Here is a 12,036-nt window from a genome sequence, read left to right as displayed (position 1 = left end):
CCTGTGGGGGGGGACGAGGGGAGGGGGAGGCCATCAGTCCAGGTCCCTGAGCGGAAGCAGGCCCCTGAGAAGATTGAGGCCCCGGGTCTGGGTTCTTGCTCATGACCGTTTCACAGGGAGCGCCTGGGGCTGCGTGGGGGCCGGGGGCACAGTGGGGCTCTGCAGGGGCCGCGGGAGTCTTCTGGTGGGACGCTGCACGTTCAGGTTCCTACAGACAGAATCAGGAAGAATCAGCATGATGAAAACATGTGGGGTTTCCCTTTCCTGAAGTGTTCTATAGGTTTGTGTGCATGTAAATGGTCTGCAAAGGATACCATCCCTGTGTTCCCTCCAGAGGGAGATTTCTCCCACACGCTCCCCCTCTGCCTGAAACGCCTCCAATGGAGGATTTACTTCCTTAACATGGTGACATAACTATGTAAAACTTGTGCTTCTATTGGCTAGCGCTCCAAGACATTGTACATGATAGGGTAAAGGTTGGGACATCTCTAAGCGGTTGACCAATCACAACAGAGCCGGCCTCCTAACCAATCAGAGCAGACTGGGCTTTGGTGTGCCTTGGCAGTCTCAAAGAGGTGCTGCAGCACAGGCAGTATGAGAAAAATAAAGAGCTTTTTGAACATTAAAGCATTGAGACATGTCACAGTAGAGACACTGAATACTAATATGAACCTGAAAATGAGCATGAAATATCGTCTCTAAAACTTGAGCTCACCTTTCCCTCATAGATGATGAGCAGTGAAGAGGAGTAGAAGCGGTAGGAAGCCTGCCTCTCCAGCACCTCCTTCAGGCTGCGCAGCTTTTTCAGGATCGGCTCAAAGAGGTCCTGCCTCAGACCCTTCCCGTTGTGCATGTACTGGAAGAGTGCCTCGCGGAAGCCTTCGATTGACAGGCCGCGGCCGTAGTACTTGTTCCTGCAGAGGTAGTGACCGGTGCTCAGCTGGTACACCTGCAGGGACACAGAGTGGGAACAGTCAAACACCTGCTGCTGACGGCATCGGTACAAATGTTCATATTTAAGATTAGACATTTGATGCCTTCAGTTGTTCAATCAGGGTTCGAAGGGGTTACTTTAAAAATGTATTCTGTTACAAATACTAGTTTCCTGTAAAATATGTTGTATCAGTAACCTATTCAGGCAGTAGTCTATACACCAACAATGAAACACATGAGCACATACTACAGTTTAAAAAAGCAGAAAGTCTGAGCTGACAGAAAATTCTCTAGTTTAATACATACAATTAAGCTCACACAAACTCACGTATAGGTTTTTCACCAAGCAGATTCAGGCAGTAGGCGTATAGACACTTAAAAGTGTTAACCTACAGAACAGTACAGCTTATAGATAAGTAATAACAGTAATCTGATAATATCTTTCTTTTATGTTACATGCGAACCCTTACTCCCCAAGCAGTCATTTTGCAGTCGGTGTTCCAAAACTTTCCATGATATCAAATTCACAAACTTTAAGAGTTCATTTCAGGCACAACCTCACACAGCAGAGTTGCATGTAAGGTATGTCTGTAACAACAATGTTTTTATTTGGACAAGCGTCTATCAGGCAGGTGGGGCGTTAAAAATGTTGCAACTTCAACTAAAGTTTTACTCGGTTTTTTTTTTATAAAAAATTATTTATATTTGTTTTCTTGCAGAAAATATATACATTCAACATTCAATGACCCATGTCTGTGTATGTACATTTAAGTATTTTCAAAGACTAATGTACAAACCTAAAGGATTTCAAATTGACATGTGCCCTACAGAGAAAGGAGCCTGTATTACTTCGCCCTTCATCCTCAGCTGATCATTGTAAAGGCGTTACTGTACCTGCATGCCACACACTCTGACTCCCAGCGTGGCTGAAGTGCTCTGTTCACATTTCTTCATCTGCCGGGCCGCCTTTTCCTCGGAGGCGTCGTCTCCGTGCTGCCTGGTGCCCATCTTCAGATCCAGGATGCAGGGGTAGGAGAAGTGATGAACCACGTTCTCCAACAGCAGAAACTCTGGTTCAAACGATGCGGTCAAGGAGCAAACTTTTCTTTCTAAAACAAATCATTCCTGATCTTCTCCACCCATCTTGTTATATGGGCGTGGAGAAGATCACACAACAGATTATTATGCTTTGCATTTAATTCAGAAAAAAAACCGAAATAAAATATGGTAACAATTCTAGAAGCACAAAGAAAAGTGTACAAAGGTCCAATAAGGAATTATAATTCCATTCTTTGACCATTTTGTTCCACATTAACCTCTGCAGCAAATGTTGAGTTTGATCTTAGCAACTATTTAAAAATGGTAAATTAAAAGAGACTGAAACGCATAGGCGGCGCGTGAGGCTCAGGTTTGGGAAGGCTAAATAACTTTAGCCTTCCCAAAGTTAGCCTCCGGCGTCTATAGAAAATAGATCAACTCAGTGAAAGCACCGCCTGCTGACCAATCAGAGCTCAGTGTGCGGAGTTTAAATCTATCAAGTCATATCACAGGATAAAGGAAATACCGTTTAAACTGCCGTATGCAGAGAAGACGCCGAGGTGTCGCACTTTATCATTCATATAATATCAAATATATCACATTTCCTTTTCAGAGTCAGCTTCTCGAGCCGTATGTGGCCGTGCATCACCTACATTGTCACATACTGTATGCAGAAGTATTATTTTAAGCAACACATTAAGTTGACTAAACACTCAACTCAAATGTAATCAAAGTCAGATCCACTCGTGTCTAAAATGGGGCAGTGATATCATAAAACTGTTGTACGCTTTCAAACACTCTGTAGTTATTTTTTAACCAGTTCTATATTCATCTTGCAGGTGCAACAATGTGGCTTGTATCCTGGATTATAAATTTAAGTCATGGATGTTTAAAGTTCATATTTGTCTAATATTAGTTTACTTTTCATTAATGAAGTATGACGCTGCGCTGTCCCTATTTGTGATTGGTCAAATGTAGCTAACCCCGCCCCTTTCACGTGAACGCGCTCTCAGCTGGAGAGAGAAACCCTGGCTTGATTTACCGAGTTGATAACCAGCGTCGTACAGTAGGACCGCTTAGCGAGATCTCGTTTGTTAGGGTTAGTTAAGATAACTCAAAACATATCCAGGGTATGTTGAACTGGCTTCGTAGTACAGGCCACAGGTGGCTGCATAGCAGCGCTAATGTCAAAGACACAAACATTATACATTATATTTTTATTTTACCAGGATGCAGTGACACAAATATTTGGGAAGGCTTAGCCTTCCCTAGCCTACAGTACCCGCCGCCCCTGCTGAAACGTATTTGTGGGAACTAAAGTAAGTTTAAATGATTTAGTTAAATTAAAACGTTAGAAGAAGAAGAAGAAGTCAGGCCTTAAGAAGAAGTGGATAAATATGATTAGGCACAGGACAGACGAAGTGAAAAGCTGACAGTCTGACCCGTCCACAGCCGGCTGTTTGAGCTGCTCTGCCTGGACACAGATGGACCTCGCTGAGGACAGTGTGTGTGTTGTTGTGCTTTCCAAACAGCTGCTCTCTTTGAAGCTCAAGATCAAAACATGACCTTTGGCCTGATAACCTCACCACCTCCTCCTTAGTCTCACTGACATTTACATTCAGTGCCTCTCATTGCATTGGTACACTCCACCAGGGCTGCAACTGACAACTATTTTTATCGTCTGATAATCCGTCGGTTATTTACTGAATGAATAAATAAGTTATTAGGATGAAACACTTATCAAAAATGGTAAAACATTTTTGATAAGTGTTTCCCAAGCCCAATTGACTACTTCAAATGTTTTGCATCTCTAAACTTCAACTCCAAAAAGTGGGCAGTGGGTTTCTCCTGGATGATATTTTTCAGCCAGCACGATTCACATGAGTTACTCAGTGCTTGTATTAACACATTTATATCATTTCTACAGCCACATTCCCTCAGGTGCTGTGACACAGCAGGCCTTCACGCATATTTTTGCATTATTTATCAACAACAAGGTCAAGTTTATTTTTGATGTTGGAAAAGGTAGTCTGACGAAAACAAATCTAAGGTATCATTTATTTTCCAGAGCATAAGGCGATTCATTGGATTAAATGACTAATTTCAGGTTAATTGAATCGACTCTCTAAAATGATTATAACGCGTAAACTTGAAGTTTTGACAGCCGTGGGAAAGCTAGTAACTACCCCTTGATTGAAATGCAAAGCACACAGTGAGAATGGGAGGATGTGGTTGGTTGAGAAAGGATACTAAAGAGTTTGCGGTCCTTGGACTCGGACCTCATGCGGCTGAGCTGCTGCTTGTGGCAGCGCAGGCTCCAGGGGTTGTGGCTGATCTTCTCTGAACTCAAACCGCTGTTCCAGTCCAACATCTGGAAGGGAACGTCCGAGTGCAGCTTCGGGTCGAGCCGTGGACTCTTCAGCTCTGCAAGACTGCAGAGGAGGAGAGAGGATTATTACTTGATTGGTCATTTCTAAAAGTCCAAACAATATGTCTAAATTAAAGTCTAGATATTCAAATAAAGTCTATTTTGTGATTACAGCACATGTTCACCTACATTTTGCACTGCCAGCAGCAATTTGTCTCAGTTTGCGCACATCTTTTTCATCTAGTTGAGTCTAAAATTCATTTTGTTACATTTGCTGAAATTCTCCTTACATGCCTACAAAAATGAATTAATCAAATGCCCTGACCAAAAATGCCATACCAGCAGCTTTGAGAGGCAGCAGTTTCCTGAGCTAAACACGAACGTCCGCATTATAAAATGCGGATTTTTAGCAGGTACAATGTTTACCATGCTTACTATCTAATTTTCAAGTGTTAGCATGCTAACACTTGTCTTTGACAGCATTACATCAGCACTGAAAACAAAGTACAGCAGATGAGGAAGTCATTAGTCTGTGGAAAATGTAGAGTATATTGTCACAAAACAAAGTATTAGACAAATTAAAATGTTGACCTGAAGAAGGAAGAAAAATATGAAGATCGCTATTTAATTATAATTCATGCACTGCACTGGCAAACATTTGTAAAGACCCTACGTGAGTTTGGCTACAATGTACAGCAAATGTACGCCATAGAAATAAAACACATTCCCTCAAATGTTCATATTAAAGCTGCATTCTGGCTGCCTCTCGTTGAAAGAGTGAGCTTGGCATTATGGACTGGATCAAGACTCCAGTAGAGTCATGAACGACTACATTTCCGATTAAGCTTCGTGGCCACAGATGCAATGTTATTTCTTTTAAATCGTTCTAAATTCTATTATTTGTTTGAGGGGTCAATACATGTCTTCGACATGTCAGAAAATGGCGCCTGTCACAATTTCTCGGAGCCAAATGGGACATCTTTCAGCCAACAGACCAAACTCCAGAGATATGTAATTCACTATCATATAAAACAGAACAAATAATACAATCCTCAAGCTGGAACAAAGGTTGTTGAACGAATTTGACATTTAAATAATAAATAAGTATAAATTAACCAGTTTAAAATGTTTCCAACTCTAAAACAACTTCTTCCAGTAATATGATCTTACTTATCAGAGGCCTCTGGGTCATGTGACTCCCTCCTGTCGGGCCGATCCTCCTTGTGTTCAGAGGAAGAGCGGTGGAGGCTGCGCCGGGAGTGTTTCCTCCGCGGCTGCTCCCTCTCGGGGGGGTCACGCTCTTCGTGCTCGCAGGGCCCTCCCTCCATGTTGCTCTCCACATACGGGTAAGCCACCAGGTTGATGTAGCCGTCAGAGTCGCCCTCGAAACAAACCAGCACCACACCTGACAGGAGGGAGAAAATAAAGACAGGAAGGTCAGATACGATCTGATGATACTTCATGGCAGTTCCAAAAAAAATGTAAGACAAGAAACAATGGAAAATACATTTTACAATAACTGAAGCACAATAACACATATACTGTCAAACACATGGTTAGGGTCAGAGACATTATCGTTGGCAAACCTCAATCTGTTACCAACTAACTACCAATGGTAGTGGGCAGAGGTCCAGGCGGGCTAAATATAGACTCCTTATGGATCACTGTTGTCATGGCACTTGGACCGCCAACACCAGCAAGGTGAACTGGTGGGAATAAAGATAATCTGAGAGCTGCAGGTCAGTGTAGTGGGAATATATGCACCAAGGTAAATAGAAAAATAATAAACAGTGATGTTTAACCTTTGAATCATGACCACCTCAAAACAATCACGTTGGTGTTTGTAAGCACATTGATCGTCACAAATGTCTGCACATTAAGCGGTAGATTCACCGTCTGCTGGCAACTGGTTTAATGCGCTTTGGTGTCTAAACATATTGGCATATGATTACTGTAAGCCCCACAGCTAAGCACACACCTTTTTGAGGGTATGTCCCATTCCAAAATATCTTATATTATTAACACATTTTATATTAATAATATTCTTAGTCTATAATGTCAAAGAATATTATTTTCTTTAATTATTATGTTTTTAATGTCTAAAACAATGTGTCTAAATTACAATCTAGATATTAATTGTACAATTATGAACAAAAGTCGTTTAGTGTTTTTCGCATTATTGACTTTAAACTCATTATGATCTAAAGTTGAGTATGCAGCGGCTTCAACTGTATAGTATCTGGTATTTTGAGAATGTGAGAAATGCCTTGATGTAAACCCATTTTCAAAGAATTTTTGAGTAGAAGATATCGGATTATTGGATTTACTCAAACACCCCAGAATGCATTGCGTTTCTTGAGACTGCCAAATGGATTAAATAAAGAGCTGTTGGTTAACATAATGACGATTGGTGGCAAGTGGCAACGAAGAAAAAAGCTGGAACTAATAAAAATGATATTTAACCATAAAATATTTAGGAATTATAATTTGCCTTAAAATAACTATAGAAGATTTTAAATTAGGTAGTTTTTGGAAGTAAGCAACCGTTATGTTTAGTTTCCTTTGTGAAACCGCTATGTACTCGAGGAATGTTCGCAATGTTGAACAGCTCCTGTTTTGTTTTACATATCATAATAAAGACTGCATTATATTCATAACTAAATGTTTGTTTGTTGATGCTATCTTGTGACCTGACACATTTCTTGTGAAATGTTTTCCTCTTTTACATTGCTTGTAAGGTAAGGTCACATGTTGTAGGAGAGGGTGAGGTGTGTGTGTGTGTGTGTGTGTGTGTGTGTGTGTGTGTGTGTGTGTGTGTGTGTGTGTGTGTGTGTGTGTGTGTGTGTCTGTCAGTGTGTGTTTGGGTCTGTTACTATAGCAAATGCGAGTGAGAGCAGCTACATGATGTGGCTGGTGATGGAGAGCAGAGCAGCCAGAACACTTCACTGCGAGTAAACATCCGTACTTCCGTCTCTCTCTGGTTCTGCACCAGACACTGAACCCAGAGCAGTAAAGATAGTTTAGAGCAGTGTGTGAAATACGGGGTAGCAGGAGGGGCTGACCTGGAAGCCCATTTGATTTAAGTACAGCGGCCTCTGACCTGTTGCCCTTTGCTGTAAGTCATGCCCTTTATTTCCTCATTTCCTGTCTATCTTCAACTGTACTACTATTACTAAGGAAATAAGGCCCACAAATATTTGTTTGTAAAAAAAGGGACTTGAATTTCCCTGGAAGCAACATATCTTGGGGTGTTGCAAAAAACCTCATAATAATCAACCATTAAATTAAAACATAAAAGCTTGCTGTCAGGCAAACACTGAAAAATAGATATCTTAAGAGTGATACAGGCACATCATATCAACTTACTTGGATATATATTTAACATATTCATAATAATTCTTATCTGTAAATATGTTGACATTTTGTAGATGTTGCTATATATACACTGTCTCTTATATGTTATTCCAATTACCCTCGTTTGAATTCCTCATCTTATCCTATCTTCTCCTATCTTATTTTACCTTAATCTGATTTTGATACATTTCAATCAAATCATTTAGTCCAGCAGTAAGCAAGACGGTGTGCACATGTTTTTACTTTCACTCAAAGCATTTCTCATCCTTAAATGAATATGACAAATTGAAATATGTTTTACATTTTTTTTTTTTTTGTGTAGCTATTTGAACTGCTCATCATATAATAGGATTTGTATAGGTCAGGATATACAACAAAAATCCAGCTGGCAGCCATGGCTACAGTAATACTTCAAATCAGTGAGTTGTGACTGACCTTTATACTCTGGAGTGAACTCCTTCATGTCTGGAGGCAGAGACTCGTAGAAGCGCTGCTCTCTGCTGATCAGAGGCTTACACACCGTGTGGTCATCATAACGCATCATACTGGTGTGACCCCCCACCTGCACACACAAACACACACACATGAAAAACAGACAGAGGATAGCAAAAATGACAGAAACTCTATGGTTGTCCATATAGTGCTCTGTCGTTTATGTGCAGCTGCTTCGAGTGCTGTAGAAAATATCTCAACTCTCAGAAAATCGCTGGGGACATCATTCATGTAGACATGAACTTTATTCAAACAAAATCTTCCCGTTGTTGCTTATGGTGAAAAACAATGTCAACAAATAGAGGGTAACACCAATCGATAATAAAAAGTAAAAGGGCGATGCAGATCTGTCAAATCACGGCAGTTAGAGAGGTCATTTTGTTGTTTTTTGGATGAAACACCAGAATAAGGCTCTCCAAGCACACCGTCAGCGCATTTCTTTGGAAAAATCCTGGACGTGAAGGTTTTTTTTCTCATAAAAAGAACTGTATCATCAGCATTGAGCTGGAACATAACGTCAGCTTTTCCGTCACACACGTCATCGCCACCCACCTGGTGTATGAAGGGCTCCAGTGGGACGCCTCCTGGCCGTGATCGTAGTGTAGCCCCTCCCCCCTGCGCCACACCCTGTAACTTGTTCTCCATGTTGTTGGTGTGAGGGAGGCACATGGCTCCTGGAGGACGGACCGCGCCTCCTCCTGCCGAGGAGAGAAGGATTTAAGGTGTCAGAGAAAACTGATGTGGATTTATTTCACAGTTGAGCACTCTTTAGATGAAGTATGCTCTTACGATGGCCGATTTGTTTGAAAATACCCGTCGCCAACATATTTGATTTCCAGTGGTGCTTTACCCTTTCATTAGTTTCCTTTATTGATAGAGATTCTATTCTAGTCTATAAAATGTCAGAAAATAGTGAAATCTTTTATTTAACATGAGAATACTGAAAAGGTAACCAACGATGTATTCTATGTCCTCTGAGTATCACACTACATATCAGGGCAGTCCTGGTTTCACCTTGGGCATTGGCTCTGGAGTGCAGTGATGGGGAGGGGGGGGCGCAGGGCACCACGGGCTGCTGGGAGCGCACGCCGGCCCCTGGGGGAGGCGGCGCCAGACCGAAAAACCACCTCGCAAAGCCTCCAATCAGAGTACTCTAATCCACCGCTGGCAGCACGGGCACCCAGTCAGGATGGTGGGAAGCGGGGCAACGACTTTGGGGAGGGAGGCAGGGGGAATCAGGGTGTCAGGGTCACCACTTCCTGTAGAGAGAGGAAATACAAATTACCAGTTGAGTTTATATTATGTATATTTGTGAATCTGCTGCAACTAAAATTAATCTAAAGAGCTAAAGGAGGATCATTACAAACAGTCATCAGATCCATTGTTAATAGAACAAATATTAATGAGAGCGGTTATATTTTGGGGATAAATGCATAAATGTGTTTGACAGGTACAATAAAAAAAAATACCCTGGCCCTACACACATCCTACAAATACAATGATGATTATAAAGTAATAAGTACAATTTAAATAAGTGTATATACATACATACACATTCAATATTAAAAAAACTAAAATATATATTTATAATATAAAATGAAATACAAATGATTAAAATGATTATTTCTTAAGATGGGTGAAGTTATCTCAGGGTTCTTTTTCAAAAAATGGGTTGAGTTTGATTTGAACTGCATGTTCAGAACAGCCTGACAAAAACACATTTTAGGACAAACTTCCTGACACATGATGTTTCAACCCGCTATCAAAATAAAACACAAACACCGTTTTCTGGGCATGTTGCCACAAACAGTTGACATCAACTGTTTCAGCACGTCAGCATTGAGAGACTGTCCCACAGAGGAAAATCGTGTGTCCGCACGCACACACAGATCATCTTCAAATGCAGACACACATTTTTATTCTGTACGTAGTTAAATTAGGAGGACATGCAGCAGCACTGTCTGTCAGGGTCAGAAAATATGTCTTGTTGTAACTCATTTGGTTTATAAATCCAAAAAAATGTATGGGTAAATAAAAAAAAAAACTACTATATCATTAGGAACACTTCCTGAAACACACTTCACTCCCCGACACATGTTGAAAGATGCAGTTCATGGTTTTGTTTACCAACCGCATATGTCAACCCAGCTCTCTGTTGATTTAAAACTCTACTAATTAAATATTAATACTAAATCATTGTCAATAATAACCTAAAAGGATTATTTGATATTCAGGATTTACTGAATACAACGAGCAGCAGAATGAAATCAAAGCCCGTGTGTTACTGAGTATCATCCAAAACAAAAACCACAATAAATGATTAGCATTTGAAACCATGACACAGGATGCGTAAACAATGCGAGTACAAAACCATTTTTGTTTTATTATGACATCAAACATCTAAAGACGTGCCACAAATATAATGGAGCTTGTTTCCAAATGTGAATTCATTCAAGAAAGAAATGACATTTTGAATTGATGTTCCACGTAGTGGAGAATAAAGGATGAGTTCAAAAGCCACATCGAGTTCAGCTCTCACACATGTTCAGGTGTCCAAATATCAGGGCCATATTTTCAAGATTTCCCCTCCTCTCCTCCCTGCCTGCCTTTTCTCAAATCCCCCTCTACCTCCTCCTATCCAATCCCCATATATCCCATGATGCACCTCAAGGCTCCCCCAATATGAGTCATCCTTGCCTGCCTGAAGACATGAGAAGAAAGGAAGAGGAGGACATAAGAGAACAAAGACGATTGGGGAGGATTGGCAGGCTTGGCAGGCTATCATCATAGCCTGCTCGTGTGTGTTTGTGTGTGTTTTTGAAGGGCATCATCTGGTTAGTGTCAAGGCCACGGCAAGGCACGGCGCTCAATATCACGATGAGGGCTCAACCTAATGGAGTAACACCAAACATAGTCTCCATATGCAACAGTTCAGACATGGCAAAACATTATTATTTTTTTTTAAATAACTCTTCTTTAGCAAGACAGACCTTTTTTTAATAACATTCCAAATGTAAAGTTAGAAGTTTCTCCAAAAATGTATGTGGTCCGTTAAAGGGCCCTATTATGCTTTTTGAGGTTTTCCCTTTCCTGTAGTGTGTTAGAGGTTTGTGTGCATGTAAATGGTCTGCTGAGGCTCAAATCCCTGTGTTCCCTCCAGAGGGACTTTCTGTCCCACACACCCTGCCTGAAACGCCTCCATTGGACTCCTTTGCTGTGAAGGCCTGGTTATAATAATATAGTTGTATAAAGAGTTTTACTGGAAATGTAGGGTTTCCCCAACGCAATGTTTCAATTATCAAGCCTAGCCAATCAATGCTGACTTGAAACTAACTTCAACTCAATGCAGTCTCCACTTGATTGTGTAAGTCTCTACTTGTTTTCACAAATTGAAGGCTTCTCTGATTAATTACCAAGAAGCAAACATACATTGATGAACCAAACTCCTGCTGAGTTGAATCAGAAAGATCGGTATTTTCTTTTACTACATGACCTTTAAAACATCTCTTAGTTCATTTCATGTGTCCTTTGCTTGTTTTCCCCTAAAGGTTAATACGTCTAATATTAGATTTTTTCTAGCATAAGCAACGGCACATGTGATTTCAGGCAATTCATTGATCAAAAGAATATTACTCTGCAACTCTGTATATAATCAGTTTGTCATTTTTATCTTCTTCCAGCTTCACAAATGTGCTGATTTGCGGTTTTTCTTTGTATGTGTTTATTTGACCATTGACAAAAACAATTTGAATTTGTCACTTTTGACACAAATTGAGGTGGCACTTTCATATATTCATATATTTATATATATATATATATATATATATATATATATATATATATCTATATAT

At 40.5% G+C, this 12,036-nt stretch overlaps 1 protein-coding gene across 1 annotated transcript in view; it reads right to left on the bottom strand.

Annotated features, from left to right (window-relative positions):
* ip6k1 (inositol hexakisphosphate kinase 1) overlaps positions 1-9,591 on the bottom strand; it is a 10,772-nt gene extending 1,181 nt beyond the window's left edge. Inside the window, exons 1-8 of the mRNA XM_010777617.1 lie at positions 9,200-9,591; positions 8,738-8,883; positions 8,129-8,255; positions 5,510-5,744; positions 4,222-4,403; positions 1,828-2,003; positions 716-949; positions 7-208 (exon numbers count right to left, since the gene is read on the bottom strand). Coding sequence (XP_010775919.1) covers positions 7-208; positions 716-949; positions 1,828-2,003; positions 4,222-4,403; positions 5,510-5,744; positions 8,129-8,255; positions 8,738-8,854 — 1,273 coding nt within the window. The 5' untranslated portion in view covers positions 8,855-8,883; positions 9,200-9,591. The remainder of the gene's footprint in view (positions 1-6; positions 209-715; positions 950-1,827; positions 2,004-4,221; positions 4,404-5,509; positions 5,745-8,128; positions 8,256-8,737; positions 8,884-9,199) is intronic.
* Positions 9,592-12,036: the final 2,445 nt, after the last annotated feature.

Source organism: Notothenia coriiceps, unplaced genomic scaffold (assembly GCF_000735185.1).
Source record: "Notothenia coriiceps isolate Sejong01 unplaced genomic scaffold, NC01 NC01_scaffold00018330, whole genome shotgun sequence".
NCBI classification, from domain to species: Eukaryota; Metazoa; Chordata; class Actinopteri; order Perciformes; family Nototheniidae; genus Notothenia; species Notothenia coriiceps.
Note: the sequence above shows the minus strand (reverse complement) of the source record. Positions and strands in the feature narration are given on the sequence as shown.